Raw genomic sequence first — 18118 nt, forward strand, 5'->3', positions numbered from 1 at the left:
CTCATTGACTAGGAGACCGACCACCATTGCTGTCTAGCTTGTAAGCACTGCACTGAAGTAAGCTAGGATTAGGATTTAACAGCACACTTCAGCAATTCTGACCAGCTTCAAAACAGTGATTACAAGCTGAACAAAAAAGAGCTTGTAAGCACTGAGCTTCTTCTGTTGCCTGGCAGTGGTGGTCGGTCATCAAGGCAATAAGCAGTAAACAACAGAAACAATTGTTAATATTTCAAAGATGAAAATTTCAATAAGAGCTAAACTGCAAAATTGATTGAATTTACATTCACTAATACCCATTTATAAAGAAGAGAATAACCCGGTAATGGTCTCATAACCTTTTGCCGGGATGACGACAGCACTTGCACAGAGCAGAAATGACTAGTAGGCAATGCACTATATATATAATGTTTTCTGTTATTATTTTTTTTTAAGCAATTGAGGTTTCCCAGATTGTTTGCCTGTTCCCAAAGAATCTGTTTCTGTAATTCCCATGGACTTTAATGGACATACCCATGGACCTGCATTGCCTACTAGTCATCTCTGCTCAGTATATGATTTATACATATACAATATTTGATAATACATAGGTGTATTACTACCTTCAGTATCTGAGGAGTCACTGGTATCCTCTTCAGCAGCTACTTGTGTGGTCGTCTCTTCAATTTTCATAGTAGGTTTCATAGTCTCTGAGGTAGGTGCCATTTCTGTAAAAAAGAGGTATATGGGTTTCATCAAGTGGAAATGTAAACCAATATACACTGCTCAAAAAAATAAAGGGAACACTTAAACAACAGAATATAACTCCAAGTAAATCAAACTTCTGTGAAATCAAACTGTCCACTTAGGAAGCAACACTGATTGACAATCAATTTCACATGGTGTTGTGCAAATGGAATAGACAATAGATGGAAATTATTGGCAATTATCAAGACACCCTCAATAAAGGAGTGGTTCTGCAGGTGGGGACCACAGACCACATCTCAGTACCAATGCTTTCTGGCTGATGTTTTGGTCACTTTTGAATGTTGGTTGTGCTTTCACACTCGTGGTAGCATGAGACGGACTCTACAACCCACAGAAGTTGCTCAGGTAGTGCAGCTCATCCAGGATGGCACATCAATGTGAGCTGTGGCAAGAAAGTTTGCTGTGTCTGTCAGCGTAGTGTCCAGTGGCTGGAGGCACTACTAGGAGACAGGCCAGTACACCAGGAGACGTGAAGGGGGTTGTAGGAGGGCAACAACCCTGCAGCAGGACTGCTACCTCTGCCTTTGTGCAAGGAGGAACAGGAGGAGCACTCACAGAGCCCTGCAAAATGACCTCCAGCAGGCCACAAATGTGCATGTGTCTGCACAAACAGTTAGAAGCCGACTCCATGAGGGTGGTATGAGGGCCCAACGTCCACAGATGAGGGTTGTGCTCACAGCCCAACACCGTGCAGGATGCTTGGCATTTGCCACAGAACACCAGGATTGGCAAAGTCGCCACTGGCACCCTGTGCTCTTCACAGATGAAAGCAGGTTCACACTGAGCACATGTGATAGACGTGTCAGAGTCTGGAGACGCCGTGGAGAGTGATCTGCTCCCTGCAAATCCTTCAGCATGACCGGTTTGGCAGTGGGTCAGTAATGGTGTGGGGTGGCATTTCTTTGGAGGGCCGCACGGTCCTCCATGTGCTCGCCAGAGGTAGTCTGACTCATGTGGCTGGAGTATGTCAGCAGTTCCTGCAAGATGAAGGCATTGAAGCTATGGACTGGCCTGCCCATTCCCAGGACCAGAATCCGATTGAGCACATCTGGGACATCATGTCTCGCTCCATCCACCAACGTCACGTTGCACCACAGACCGTCCAGGAGTTGGAGGATGCTTTAGTCCAGGTCTGGGAGGAGATCCCACAGGAGACCATCCGCAACCTCATCAGGAGCATGCCCAGGCATTGTAGGGAGGTCATACAGGCACGTGGAGGCCACACACAATACTGAGCCTCATCAGGAGCATGCCCAGGCATTGTAGGGAGGTCATCATACAGGCACATGGAGGCCACACACAATACTGAGCCTCATTTTGACTTGTTTTAAGGACATTACATCAAAGTTGGATCAGCCTGTAGTGTGTTTTTCCACTTTAATTTTGGGGGTGACTACAAATCCAGGCCTCCATTGATTAATAAATTTGATTTCCATTGATGATTTTTGTGTGATTTTATTGTCAGCACATTCAACTTTGTACAGAACAAAGTATTCAATGAGAATATTTCATTCATTCAGATCTAGGATGTGTTATTTGAGTGTTCCCTTTATTTTTTTGAGCAGTGTATGATAGATAGATAGATAGATCGATCGATCGACAGATAGCATTTAAGTTGAACAAAACAATAATAAATGCACCTTAAATCTTGGGTGTCATTTTATAAGTGAATAAGGGTCATTTTATAAGTGAATTCTTCACATGGTAACTGCTGCCTATGTCCACCAGTAACCAACTCGAGGTCCCCACTTTTTACCTACATGCAAATGTGACATTATCCTCAATCACAAATTTATATAACAATGAACTGGGTAGATTGTTACATGAATAAGATGCTGCCTTTGTCTGTACATAGTGATTCAAGTATATTGTGCTAAACACTGCTCATATACGAGGGTGGTGGCCACTCCAACACAGGGGCCCACCGGAGGATTCTCCTGTGGGCCAGTCCAAGCCTACCTATACCTGTCCACTTATCTCTCTGAATCAATAAACCCTTTACATGCAGACTGTTGCCAGGTCCAAGCCTATTTAGTAACATCTGCTGTTATTCTTAGGCTAAGTTCACACTAGCATCTTTAAAAAAAAATAAAAAATCGACCGACTATCATCCAGGAGAAAAGAACATTTTTTCATCTGTACTGTCATCAGTCGACCATCTTTATTCAATCCCTATGGCACCCGTTTTAGGGATCTGGAGTTTCTAACATTTCCAAAACCAAAAACAGTTTTCTATTTTAATAATGGCACGTATGTATAAAAATGGACAACATAGTCATCAGATTCTCAGCAGATCTCAGCACTTATGATTGGCAGATAATTATCTCATGTGTATGACTAGCTTGATATTTTGCAGAAATCTTAATGCCTGTATTGTGGGACATCATTTTGAAATGAGAGGAAAAATAATATTTGCTAGCATTTTCAATAGAAAGAATATAGATATGTTTGCTATAATAAAAATTATATAGAATAATGTTTTTAATAAACAGAAAGCTACTTGTGGAAAAGTTAAGTTGTTGCTTCATAAAAATCAGGATGGACTGGAAACGGTACTGAAAAAGTTAACAGATGACTGCATGATTACGCCCATGTGTTGTACATTGAGAAAGCTGAATGTGAATGGAACAAAAAGCAGCCAAAATCTGTGATGTGAGGATAATTTCCCTCTTGAGTTTAAAAAAAATAAAAAATAGAAAACCGCTTTGATCTTTGCTTTCTCTTTGGTCAGATTCTTCATTTTCAACCAACGGTAGTTCTCATTCTTTGTTCTAGTTAGCAGGTCTGAAGTTTGCACTGAATTTGAAAGAGTGAAGCAGTACTATAAAAGGTAATGTATTTATAGTGTGCTCGGGATTAGCAGATGGCTCACGATTTAATGCCAGGTTGTTGATTTTGAAAGCAGCAATGTCTCTACCAGATGCCTATATAAGTTTAACTCGAACAATGTCTGTTCCGTGTCTTAAGCATTTACTGATCTTATTAATATCAACAGTCATCGGAGTTTCTTGTGAGATTCAGAAGAGATCTCCTTTACAATCCCAAGTTTCTTTACATGTATGACCCTGATAAAGCACAGTATTGTATAAAAAGGGACTTGCCATTTGAACAAGGATTTACTTAAAAATGCACCATATTCTGCTGTGCTGCTAGAGAACACAGCCCCAAGGAATTGTTGGACTGTGCACTTATAAAAGGAATTTTTGTTCCGTTGGTGAGATGGATTTAAAGTGCTGCACAGTAGAATAATATATTAGATGAGTATACATCTCCAGACACTCAGAGATTACTCATATGGGAAAACTTGAGTAAGACTATCTGGCTGTGCAATCTGTTTCTTGTAAACTCCAGGACGGGGTCTTCCGTGCTACACACCCTTGCAACGGATCCTATATCTTCAACTAGGGAATTTAAAAAATGTTCAAAGAACTTTTATGCCTTCACGCCAATCATTATGACTTGTTTTCCTTCTAAGTCAGTTCTTTGTGATTATTGAGCATGACAACTAATATACGAATAATGCATACTCTTGAGGCAACTACATTTTTAGATATGTTATACAATATTTTGGTTAGTTGAACCCAATGTCCTCGAGGGACCTGCATAGACTGTTGAGGTTTAAAGGGTAAGAAAACGTAAAGATTGGTAGAATGGGCAGTCACAAGTACAAGTACCATCTGATTAGTCCTATATTTAAACCTTTTTCTGCAGCAATTAGATACAAAGTTCAAAGTTGATATTGAAATCATGTCGGTAAGTCATGAATGATCCCATACTATACGTAGAGTGGCTAGCATTAAAAAATCTTGTACTTAAATTTGTACTTACATTTTTTTGTTTTTGACTATTAGAAGGCTCAAAGTTCCATAGCATCAAATAAGTTTCTTTACATAAAGTTTTGAAAGTGTTTGAACTTCAAAAATAAAACCCTCTTTGGCTAATATAGAAGAATATTATAAGTAGTCAGGCAATGAACTGATGACCAAGTCAAGGTCACCAACGTATAGTTTTGTCCTTCCATACATTTGCCCTTGGCTACACATATCCTAATAGACATGGCACAAGATGAGCAGCTTTGAAAAAAAAAACCTGATTTTGTGATACTCAATAGACATCTATGCTATATGTATCTATACGTGGCCATCCAGTGGCTAACATATGGATTGCAGGTTGTCAAGGGTTTTGCTAGCAATTAGTGATAATATATTGAATTTGTTTCATGAGAATGTGGAATTGTTAACTAAAATTGACCAATGATAATGGTATGGTGGACACATTCATATGTCAAAAGAAGTTTTAGAAAAACCTGTAAAAATGAAAACCAACCAATAGAACAATGTACAACTGCTTTCCTCCATTTACTCTGTCAGTTGTTATGTGAAATATAGTTGAAAAGTTTTCTAGAAATGTATTTAAACTGCACTTCTTAGGTCCACAGAGAAACCCGAGACTGTTATGCTTCAATCTAATCTCTGATGTCTAGGCAAGATGTAGTGACAAGGTTGTCAACAAGTTGAATTCAATCTTGGCAAGTATTTTACTTCCTTACTTTGTAGGATGGTAGGGAATGGGTTATAATATTTCATACACCGCATGTAACTGTGGCGAGTAATCAGAGTGTAGTTCAAAGTCAGAGGTGATTGGTGTGAATGGGAAGTGGACGGGAATAGTTGTTAATTAACAAGCGGAAGACGGAGGAGAGACATTTCCTTTCAAAGAAGTTCCATCTTACTTTATAAATAACTGGTGTGAAAGGAAACTTGCCAACCACATGCCTAGGGGCCTAGTAACTGCAAAGTGGTAAAAAAAGTGGATTACATGAGAAGGAGAGGTGATATGTAATGGTGTAAAGATATGCAATATAATTGACTTTTACATATTAAAGAAAAATACAAATATTACGCTCAACATGAAGATACAACTATAGGTTCTCCTATGCAAAAATGACTCTTCAGAACTTTAGTACTACCCAGTGGAGGTAGAAATCCTAAAAGTCAATATCGATCCTCTAAAGGGACTTGACACATGACTTAAAGGGAACCTGTCATGTCCTGCGCATTATGTAAACTGCCCCCGTTGCGTTGTTAGTGATGTAATCAGCATCACTAACATGCTTTTTTCATTAAAATCGGTGCTAATATAATGTGTAAAATCCACTTTATATGTTTATATCATACCTGCTCGTTTAGTCATAGGGGTGTGATTCCTCGCATTTAGTCAGGGTTGGCGCCGCCCACGCCATTTGAATTCTGCTCCCGGCTTGCGCTGACGTCACTATGCCGTGCTTGCGTAGTATGTCATGGCCAGTCGCGCTTGTTGATCTGGCAGCCGCGCATGCGCTGTGAGGAGCCGCTCCGGCCACACACAGTGAAGCTGGGAACTACACACAGCTTCACTGCACAAGCCCGGGGAGCCGCTCCTCACAGCGCATGCACAGCTCCCAGCGCTACCAGCTTTGCTAGACATGACATACTGTGCAAGCGCCCCTTACTTACATCAGCGCAAGCAGAGAGCAGAATTTAAATGCGTGGGTGGTGCCAACCCTGACTGAATGCGAGGAATCACACCCCTACGACTAAAAGAGCAGGTATGATATAAACATATAAAGTGGATTTTACGCATTATATTAGCACCGATTTTAATGAAAAAGGCATGTTAGTGACGCACATTGCATGACCCCTCCCTCCGATCATCCGTTAGCATTGCTGGTGACAGCCAGATGTGATCAGTTGTAGAGCGGAGCAGCCCAGCTCCATTAACTGTATAGTATGGTACTGCAGATCCACCCCTATTCATTTGAATATACAGATGACAAAGCTGTGCTGTTCTGCTCCCCAACTGATCATATCTGGCCACCGACGGCATTGGGAATAGCTAATCAGTGGAGGTGTCAAGTGTTGCACCCACACAAATATGATACTGATTTCCTATCCATAGGATAGGTAATCAATGTAAAAGTACTGGACAACCGCTTTAAGTAGACCATATAGGGTTTGGATGATCAAATATTCTAGATTACTAGGCTGTCATGTAAAAATGTATAAGACAGAGAACCTTCAGAAGTAAAGTCCAAATTAATGTTAGCACAAAATCTGCTAATATCATATAGCTTTCTAATCAAAAGGACTTTCTGATTGATCATCTCTGAACAGCAATTATAGCACCCAGGCTTAAACTATTTTCCTATATGAAGTTTATGCGTTTTAAATGTATTTCCTTTGTCTAGTCTGGATCCTATGTAATAACCATTTGGCATGCCTCTAATAACTTCCTCACATCATCCTAATACCCCTATTACAGACAATTATGCTTCTTTGCTTAAAAACCTTCACAAGCAGGAATCCATGTACTCAGCTAATTATTTTACCATTATATGGATATACAGTACGTATATTGCATAAAAAGATTGATTAGACTGAATAGTCTACAGACGTAACTACATTTAATAATGATTTACAGTTGTGCTTATTGGGCCCCCTACATTGTTAGCACAATCCTTTAGATTATAGCAACCAACTTTCCAGCTTTGCTATTCTGATATGACATAGATGATTAAAATTAGATTAGGACATGTCCAAAAATAAGTAAACACATTAATTTTATACCAAGACTCTAAAGTAATTCCTTTGATAAAACTGTATAATATCATACAGCTGTTTAACTAGCACCCAGTGGAAAACCACTAGAGAAACCCATTTTTTGACATGTTATTTTAAGAGCCATGTGTATTTGTGGATGTCTTGTTGAGAGTCACAACTGGAGGTCCAAGGACGTGCTTCTCAAGGCTCTTTAATATATGAATGATTGCAAAATAAATCTAGTAAAAAATAGAATAGCTCCAACTGTCAATACCCAAAGGTAATGTAAAGCTAAAAAATATATTTTCCTGGGACTACTTATTTTCCAATGTAATAAACAATTAAACGGATACAATAAATTACATGACCACCAAAATTGATGGTACTTGAGTTGAGGTCCTCCTTTAGGGATTCCATCAGTTCTTCTGATATTACAGGCAGCAAGAATAGCACAGTCTGCACTAGTCTTTGCTGCCAAAAATATCAGAACTTCAACAGATCCCATTAAAGTTTATGGACTTTATCAGTGTCTAATAGAATCCATCAGAAAACAGATTTGTTATGGTGTCATAGCTTTTATTAATAATAAAAGGCATTTGTAAAAAAAATTGAGCATATATTTACTGATACATCCACTATCCAAACTCCTCAATATTCCTATGACATCAAAGGAAAATCACTTTTTTTCCGTCTTCAATACCTGGCCCCCCAACTAGTCATAAAAATATCAGCTCACGGACATGGAAGCATGTAATTGGCAGATGACGTAACAATTGTTTGTGTACCTCATTATTCTACAACAGAGCCAAACGTTTTTTTTCTGAGATAATGGAAATGAAACTATCAGACACTGTGGTGCGCGAAATAGAAAGTGAATAGGAGAAAGCCCCCCCTTCTGAGCACAGACCAGCAGCAGTAAGAAATTCCAGATTGAGACGCCCAGCAGTGCAGTAATTGAAAGCAGACGCTCAGAACTTCAAAAAAAAGATCCATAGCAGATGCAGGGCATGGCTGAGAGCAGCCGAACACATCAGAAGGAAGCTGGACCTCGAGAAGGAGTGGTCAGGTGCTCGGGATTTGGGCTAGCGCCAGTTTACTCTCTTCCTTGAGCAGCTGGAATACCCTTCCCAAAATTTATAAGTGGTTAAAGATATTTACAAAAAAAAGCCTCAGCCCAAAGACCCATTTACTCCGAAAGGATGTAATTACAAAGTGAACAATTTAAATGCAATTGTTATGATTATTTCTCAGTATTGCAAAATATTCACACTTAGCAATTGAGTTCTGGTTGAAAACCGCATCTGAATATAAAACACATGCATTTTTTCTCACAGTTTGACATTGTTTTGTGTTGTGGAAATTGGCCACATATTTTTTTTTTTAAACAAAAAATAAATGTGTAAAACAATGCAACAATTACCGCATCACAAAACATCAGCAAATCACATTTAAAAATACATACGTTTTTTTCAGATGAGGTTTCGACAAGGTTTTCAACTATATTTCAAAGATAAGTGTGAATATACCCTAAAAGTATTTATCACTAATAAAAATGTATCAATTATATATACAATTATCATTGCTAGTAATGTTGGGATATGCAAATAATTGTCATCTGACCTGTTCACACTGAACTAAAATAATGCTATATTTTTTTGAAGCATGCATTCTACATGCTTTTAGTAGTAGGCTGATTCTAAAATAGTTATAACTAAAGGGTTTGTATAGGATTAGAAAAATACGGCTACTTTCTTCCGAAAAGTGCCACACCTGTTCATGGGTTGTCTCTGGTATAACAGGTCAGCTCCATTGAAGTGAATAGGCTTAAGTCGCAAAACCACACTTAACATATGTGAATATAATTTATATATACAGATATATATATTACATGAAATTAGTGTTAAAAGGAAAAATTAGATGTAGTTTCAGGGCCTTTATTAAACTTCAGTATCACAGATCTAGCAAGCAGTGGAAAAGGGTTAAGATGTTCCATTTGGTGTCTTACTTTACAATTATATATCATATAAAAATTTATTATTGCAAAGTAATCATAATTTTATATATATTAATATATATATATATATATATATATATATACATACATACAGTACAGACCAAACGTTTGGACACACCTTCTCATTTAAAGATTTTTCTGTATTTTCATGACTTTGAAAATTGTACATTCACACTGAAGGCATCAAAACTATGAATTAACACATGTGGTATTATATACTTAGCAAAAAAGTGTGAAACAACTGAAAATATGTCTTATATTCTAGGTTCTTCAAAGTAGCCACCTTTTGCTTTGATGACTGCTTTGCACACTCTTGGCATTCTCTTGATGAGCTTCCAGAGGTAGTCACCGGAAATGGTCTTCCAACAATCTTGAAGGAGTTCCCAGAGATGCTTAGCACTTGTTGGCCCTTTTGCCTTCACTCTGCGGTCCAGTTCACCCCAAACCATCTCGATTGGGTTGAGGTCTGGTGACTGTGGAGGCCAGGTCATCTGGCGTAGCCCCCCATCACTCTCCTTCTTGGTCAAATAGCTCTTACACAGCCTCGAGGTTTGTTTGGGGTCATTGTCCTGTTGAAAAATAAATGATGGTCCAACTAAACGCAAACCGGATGGAATAGCATGCCGCTGCAAGATGCTGTGGTAGCCATGCTGGTTCAGTATGCCTTCAATTTTGAATAAATCCCCAACAGTGTCACCAGCAAAGCACCCCCACACCATCACACCTCCTCCTCCATGCTTCACGGTGGGAACCAGGCATGTAGAGTCCATCCGTTCACCTTTTCTGCGTCGCACAAAGACATGGTGGTTGGAACCAAAGATCTCAAATTTGGACTCATCAGACCAAAGCACAGATTTACACTGGTCTAATGTCCATTTCTTGTGTTCTTTAGCCCAAACAAGTCTCTTCTGCTTGTTGCCTGTCCTTATCAGTGGTTTCCTAGCAGCTATTTTACCATGAAGGCCTGCTGCACAAAGTCTCCTCTTAACAGTTGTTGTAGAGATGTGTCTGCTGCTAGAACTCTGTGTGGCATTGACCTGGTCTCTAATCTGAGCTGCTGTTAACCTGCGATTTCTGAGGCTGGTGACTCGGATAAACTTATCCTCAGAAGCAGAGTTGACTCTTGGTCTTCCTTTCCTGGGGCGGTCCTCATGTGAGCCAGTTTCTTTGTAGCGCTTGAAGGTTTTTGCAACTGCATTTGGGGACACTTTCAAAGTTTGCCAAATTTTTCGGACTGACTGACCTTCATTTCTTAAAGTAATGATGGCCACTCGTTTTTCTTTACTTAGAATTTGTATTATGGCAAGAAAAAAGCAGCTAACAGTCTATTCAGTAGGACTATCAGCTGTGTATCCACCAGACTTCTGCACAATATAACTGATGGTCCCAACCCCATTTATAAGGCAAGAAATCCCACTTATTCAACCTGACAGGACACACCTGTGAAGTGAAAACCATTTCCAGTGACTACCTCTTGAAGCTAATCAAGAGAATGCCAAGAGTGTGCAAAGCAGTCATCAAAGCAAAAGGTGGCTACTTTGAATAACCTAGAATATAAGACATATTTTCAGTTGTTTCACACTTTTTTGTTAAGTATATAATTCCACATGTATTAATTCATAGTTTTGATACCTTCAGTGTGAATGTACAATTTTCAAAGTCATGAAAATACAGAAAAATCTTTAAATGAGAAGGTGTGTCCAAACTTTTGGTCTGTATTGTATATATATATATCCACATGTGGATAAATAGAACATCTTTAACCTTTTTCCACTTCTTGCTAGATCTATGATTCTGATATTCAATAACGGCCCTGAAACTAAATCTAATCGTTCCTTTTTACACTAATTACATGTTACATGTTAAAACAATCCATCACAAAGCATACTGACAAGAAAAGTGACAGCCCCCACTGGGCATTACATGGGTCTATAAAGGGCTAAGTCATCTGGAGTCATTAGTGTTTAGCTAACCAGAGTTATGTGAAAGTTACAGTCTCTGGTGGAAAATCAGATGGCAGCTCACCAGGGAGTTAAAAAACCATGACCAGAGTGCCTCTTCCTTTAGAGACCCAAAGACATATGATATGTTCAACCTTTAGTAAGCCGTAACCTCAGCCCAGCGCTGGCCAGCTATTAACCCCGGGCAGCCAGTCCTATGGTATCTGAGACAGGCGGAAAAGGAAGGAACATAGAGGTGCCAGCTGTCATCCTCACTCACATAGCTTAGATCATGAATGTAATATTGAAGAGGAGAGATTTGTTTTCAAAGTTTTTTTGAAAGTAAGAATAAGGTGAAGACAGGCAGGATTAAGCAATGAGAACTCAGATTTCATATCCAAGATTCCACAGGTCATGATGAAGTGTTTGTATCAAAGCCACAAATAGACACTCATCATTTGGATCCTGGAAAATCCCATTTTCACTAAAAAAAATATGTCAATATATTCTTTTTACAAAGTCAATCAGTTTTACCATTACAGTTTCTGACTTATTTAGCAATATGGTAAAAGTTTGTGCGCTTACTATAGCAATCAATTCGCAAACCTAACATTGCTGTTGGGTATAGAAACCCAAGCCAAAGGGCCTGAGACAAGGTTCATGGCTTTGAAAATGTCAGCATCATTACTTCGAAAAAAAGATATGAGTTACGTTTTTGGGTTGACGATGGAGAAGTAATATATTAAGGACCAATCTTTTCTACTTCCTGCAATGACAAGTAAGCGAGATGTGTTTCCCAGATGTGGTTAGTATAACTCCAGGGGCTGTCACCGAAGCACATCTGGTGAGCAGAGATAGGTTTTCAGTGTTTCATAAGCAATTCCTGTAACAAGCTTCCTTCAAAATGCAATATCAAAGCAACTTCTTTGAGTCTCTTATTTAGAAGCCAGTCTGTACTGCTGGAAAAGGTCTTCTGACTTTATCTAGTTTGATATAACCCAACCTATAATACTTGCTTGAAAACAAGTTCATGGATACTCAAAGAAGGTCTATGCTCCTACTTCTTTCTATTTATCAAGTTTAAAAATACCTTCTTTCCTTCTTTGACTAATTTGGTAATGGTAAGGAAGGCTAACTCTATATGTAAACATGTCATAAAGAGAATTTTAGAAAGACAACAATTACAAAGATTTTCAGTTGTTTTTTTTTAAAGTTATCAAACAAATAGGTGGGGCAGATTGGATCCGAAATGTTTTATGGATTATATCAACCACATGAACACTGCAGATTTCTTCCTTTACATAAAGAAGTAATAACGGTGCAGAAACATAATTTGCAAATCCTTAATGCGGTGAAACCTTTCTGACATGATCACACAAAAATCATAAGTGACAGGGAAAATAGTTCATAAATCTATGAATTCTTCATTGTACCTACCAATGTTGAAAAATCTAGAACAGCTTTATTAGCTCAAATATGGCCACTTGCCAAAAATAGTAATTAGAACATATTAGGGAAGAGATTGACTCTCTTAAATATGTTAATAATGAATCATGTGCATGAAATTTTCATTCTTTGAAGATAAATGTGTACAAGTAATTTGATATTCTTATTCCTTTCTAGATCATCTCACCTGTTCTATCACAACCCAGTATCTCCATCCTCATGCCCATGCCAGCTGGAGACCACCTTTCTGGATACACTCGTACAAACTGTGCAGCAACAGGGTCGAATCTACGCACTTCAGGGGTATCATAATGTATGTTTCCCTCAAACACCTGAAAACAGATTAAACGCGACATTCAGGTTATTGTTGGATAATAGACTAGAATCCAACTCAAATGAGGGAACACTCAGATGTATGATCAGACAGAAACAAAGAAAATAAATCACAGTAAACACCTCTGATCAGTGCCAATAAAGCGCAAATATTAGTGTAGTAAAACATAGGTTTTAATAAATAATGTTATAATTAATACTAACCTCCATTACAACTTCAAAAATTGATGTGATGGTTATATTCCTATATGACCCTACTAATACCATACTAATGGATTATAAAAGATAGATTAGTGTAAAGGATAGAGACAGGTGTTTATAGTGGGATACAATTATTGATATAACCCCACAATTAGTGGCAAATAATGATTAAAATCCATATAAGACTAAATCAAGGCAATCAGAAACGTATGGAGATACATGAGCATATGCACTACACTATCTCCTGCTGTCCCAAAATATCTGATCAGATGTAAGACAGTAAATATTATAGGGGGTGAAGGCGCACTTACCCTCTCAATGCATCAGGTTCATCAGTATGATATCTTAGTGAAAGCATCATTACTTGGCATCTGCTACCACCCTCAGCACTTGCTATCTACTTGACTACACACTCTCTTCAGATATTTTGGGACAGGAGTATATAGTGCAGTGCATATGCATATGTATCTCCACACCTTTGAGATTGCTTTTATTGTGTCTTATATGGCCTGTAGTCTTTGTTATTAGCCACTAATTGTGGTGTTACAGGAATGATTTTATTATCTTCATTTCTATTCCCCTCTCTCCATCCTTTATACCCATATATTCTTTAGGGCAGAGTATTACTAGGGTCATATAAGAATATAACCCTCACATCTATTTTTGAAGATGTATTGGAGGTTAATATCATTTTTAACATTATTTACTAAAAGCTATGTTTTACTATACTTAAATTTGAGCTCTATTGGGACAAAGCAGAGGTGTTTGCTATGATTTTGTTTTTACTTTTGGATGATGTTAGCCTTCAAAGCCCGAGTGGGATCACTAATACATATTCTCTGCTCCTGGTAAGATATTTACTTGTCGCCAACTTCTGCTCTCCCTGGTGCTGCTCCGCCAGCCACCTTGTTGACAGGAGTTCCTGACTGACCGGAAGTCAGAGGTAACGGTCACAAGTTCTCGGTGTAAGTCTATGAGAGCCGCGTTCTGGCCTTGTTCTGGCTCTCAGACATACACTGAGAAGTGACTTCTGGTTCACCTAGCAAACACCGGAGCGATCCAGCTACTACTTGCAGAAGACAACTGGACTGGCCAGAGAACAGGAGAAGATGGTGGCTGGTAAGTATATTACTAGGAGCAGGGACATACCTTAATGCTACCACTCCAGCAGTTTTTTTATTTCACCACCGGAAGTGGTACTTTACATTTAACATGTAATAAAAACAAGAGATCAAGTAGCTGAGGGATGTGTAAATTATGAAAGTTTTGTCAGAACCTTAAAACTGAAATAATAATTGATAATTATTAAAAAAAAAATACTATACATCAGAAACTGTTAGTTGGCAAGAATTAAGCCTATATCTAACCTCAGAATTGCACTTCGTTTGACATCTCAGCTGTTACAAAGCAAAAATTCCCAGCACACTCTTAAGCTGACCATACACTTCAGGTTGCTGTCTGCTGAACACTTGCTTGGTAGACAACTATCTCTCTTGGCCACTCATATGCATTTATTGAATATGGAGAGTAGGGTAAGCTGCTGTCACACACCTCTAGCAGAAGCCTATCTCTGACAAGAACAGAATGATCTACATCATCTGCCATTGGAGTCGAGACAACCCCATACATGTTTAGTGGTCATCGAATCCCACTGAAATAAGTGCGTTCAATAATTTAATGTGTATATCCAGTTTTAGCCAACCTTTCAATGTACTGTGATTTCTAACTTCTCATAAATGCTTCTCAAATATATAACACATTTCAATGTTTACCATCAAATGTACATATTAATGTTCAAGACTACAAGTGTCTCCTTAGGTATTGAAAATACTATCCATACCTTGGCCAGTTCTGCTTTAGAGTCCTGAATATACTCCCAATCATTTCCATTTAGACTGTATGCCACTTTGAATTTCCGTACGAATGCCCTGTTTTCAGTACTGGTATCTCCCCCTCGAGCGCCCTGTATAATAATTCCTTTCACAGTCTTAAGGGTTCCAACATCAACTTGTAACCATTCTTTTCCTGCTTGCTCACTAGTCATACGGGAATACCAGCCTGATCGACTGCTGACCAAACGTGCCCCACCAGGAGGCCACAGATACTCTCTGGTGGAAGATGCTGTAATCTGAGAGTCTGAAATAAGACCAGACATCATTCCCAGCATGTTGGAGCAAGGACCATCTGAAAAGTCAAAGAGAGATGACAGTCAAAATATTTATTGTTATACTCAAATATGTTCAATAATAAATCAGGATTATTCTGTCTCACAGAATAAGTATATGAAATATGTAATGTGGACCTGTGATCTGGCAGCCATAAAGCTCCACTCTCATTGCTATTCCCATATTCCATGTCTGAGGGCGGAAACGGACAAATCGAGTCAACACTGGCTGAGGGAACTTGTTCAATACCACTTCCGAAGTGTCATTATTTCCAGGGAAAATCTAAAAAAGAGCAGAAGAAACATGAACTGATGTAACTGAACTTGGAAATATATTTTGTAAACCTCAAATGATAAGAAAGTTTCATCTGAATTTTATATCCTTTGATCTTTACAAAAGTATCATTTTTGAGCACACTGTACTCATGGTAAACAAACTAATTTGGAAATAAAGACAGAAAGGCCATAAATAGTGGTCTATGGACAACACTCTTTTCCCCTGCATGATCATCAAAGCAAGTGTATTTCCCTTAATTGGGCGAATTACTGTAGCATCCAAAGCCAATAAAGCAAATTAAAGAATATAAAAAAGAATGGCAAGACCGAATACAAGATACATCCACACTGAGACTTAAACATATGCTAGTCAAGCTTCATCCCTAATAGATGCAGACATAAGAAATCTCTTTAATGAAGATCAGTAAATAGAGCTAATTTTCTTGATGTGGTTAATGCTTATTGCGCTCTAGTTCCAGATCTAAAAACTGTAAACAATCTCATCAAACTTTCCCAAATGAAGGATGGAATGTTTCCATGAGCGGAGAGTGATCAGAGAGTAGATATGCCTTCCACATACAAATGAGATGCAAAATAAATTACAAGCCACTTGATGGGAAAGGCAAAGGAAAGGGGTATGGGATTCCTGGCATTAATTAGAGTTAATAAGTTGAAAAGACTTCCTTTGGAGATTCAGGGAAAATACTATAGCTTTGTATAAGTGGGAAAACATCCTGTGCAGTAGGACAACATACAAGCTTCTATGTTGGTGTTCTATTATGAGGTAATTGTTCACAAGCACATTAATGCTCAATGGCTTAACGAAAATGGATCCAAAAAAACGATACATGTTATACGATACAGATCGTATATTGGAACCATTTGGATTGATTGTTCAGATAACATTATTGATGTATTCATGTACCTCGCTAGCCATCATATAGATATGATAATATGTACACATTGCTGGCAGTTAAGGCTCCCCTACACATTAGACCACTATAGTCTAAACCTGCCAATATCTGCAAAATTGGCCAATAGTCTAATGTGTTACGGGGCCTCCCGACTCTCACCCAACAGATGATATGGTTGAAGAGAAAGATGTAGTACGTCGACGGGTCCGACTGGTGGCATCATATGGCCACTGATCAGTAAACGTTTATCGATCGTTGGTCGTTCGAATGTCTGTTTACACAGGCAGATCAAAGTAAAAGATGTGCACTGAGCCATCTATACTACTCTTAGTCAGTGCTAGGCTGTCACTATTCTTGGCAATGCGAGTCCTGTTTACACAGGATGATGCACCGCCAAGAACGATGATCTTTTATGCTGTATTTATATGTAGGAGATCATTTCAACAGAGGAGCAAGCACTTTGCTCATTGATTGGGTTATCGGGAGCCTGTTTACATGGAACGATTATCGTGAAATGAGCATTTTTAACAACTCTCATTCACGATTATCTTGTGGCAAATGACCCTTTTTCTCTCTGTGAGATAAGAAGCTGCCAGGAATCTGGTAGCAGTTCTCTCATATAGGATTGCCAACCGTCCAGAAATCCCAGGACAGTCTGTAAAAACAGGGCACTTTTTTGCCCTGTCTGTAAAAAAATTGACGGTGTCCATGATTTTTTTGAAGCTGAAGAAACATATACAGATTAATTTGACTGAATCACTTATGATCATAATGATTTATAACGGTTTTCCAATGTGTCCGTAAAAAATATTGTCTGTCTGTAACTTTGTGATGAGTTTTCCAGAAGAAATAAAAAGTCAAGTTGGCAACCCTGCTCTGAGAACACAGGAGCGCTCGGCCAAGCTGTGGGTTCCTGTGTATGAGGGACTAGATAGCTGTCAGATGGTCCAACATCTATCCGTTTTGTATGTGAAGCTTATGCTCCATAGGTTGTAAAAAGTTGTGATACAGCACTCATAAATGTAGCATTTTATGGACCCTCTTATTCTCCCATACAACTCAGACTTCTAAGGTAGAATAGGACAGTTATAGGACATCGAATAATGCATGCTACCTGTGAAGCATTGTGTCTAGAGGAAAATATATAAAAAATATAGGACCAAACATAGCATCACACAGGGGCACAATAAGTGTCTATTGCGCTACAGTATGGAGTCAAAGGGACTTCTAGTGCACACGCACTATAGTGGAAAATCAAACCATTAGGGTGGGACTACTTGAATTTGTTATGTGTATGAGGGCTTCCTTACTCTACTGAGGGAGAAAGCAGGATCAGTCATGTTGAGTGTTAACAACTGAGGCCTTTGTTCTCAGGGAAGGTACGTATCTTTCAGAGGAGCTCGGTAGTAGCTTACTCCCCTCTTCCAATTGAAAACACATGGACAATCATCCAAACTGAGCGTGCATGTGTATAGGAATGTCTGAAACAATAGTTGCTGGCTGAA

The 18118-nt window shown here is 38.7% G+C and overlaps 1 protein-coding gene across 2 annotated transcripts in view; it reads right to left on the reverse strand.

Moving 5' to 3' along the window:
* NRP2 (neuropilin 2) overlaps positions 1–18118 on the reverse strand; it is a 169785-nt gene that overhangs the window by 53273 nt on the left and 98394 nt on the right. For both annotated transcript variants that reach the window (XM_073646396.1, XM_073646397.1), the window contains exons 8-11: positions 15562–15706; positions 15100–15443; positions 12913–13057; positions 603–707 (exon numbers count right to left, since the gene is read on the reverse strand). In XM_073646396.1, coding sequence (XP_073502497.1) covers positions 603–707; positions 12913–13057; positions 15100–15443; positions 15562–15706 — 739 coding nt within the window. The remainder of the gene's footprint in view (positions 1–602; positions 708–12912; positions 13058–15099; positions 15444–15561; positions 15707–18118) is intronic.

This window comes from Phyllobates terribilis, unplaced genomic scaffold, assembly GCF_046119375.1.
Source record: "Phyllobates terribilis strain yellow unplaced genomic scaffold, ASM4611937v1 Scaffold_9__5_contigs__length_417890890, whole genome shotgun sequence".
Taxonomy (NCBI): Eukaryota; Metazoa; Chordata; class Amphibia; order Anura; family Dendrobatidae; genus Phyllobates; species Phyllobates terribilis.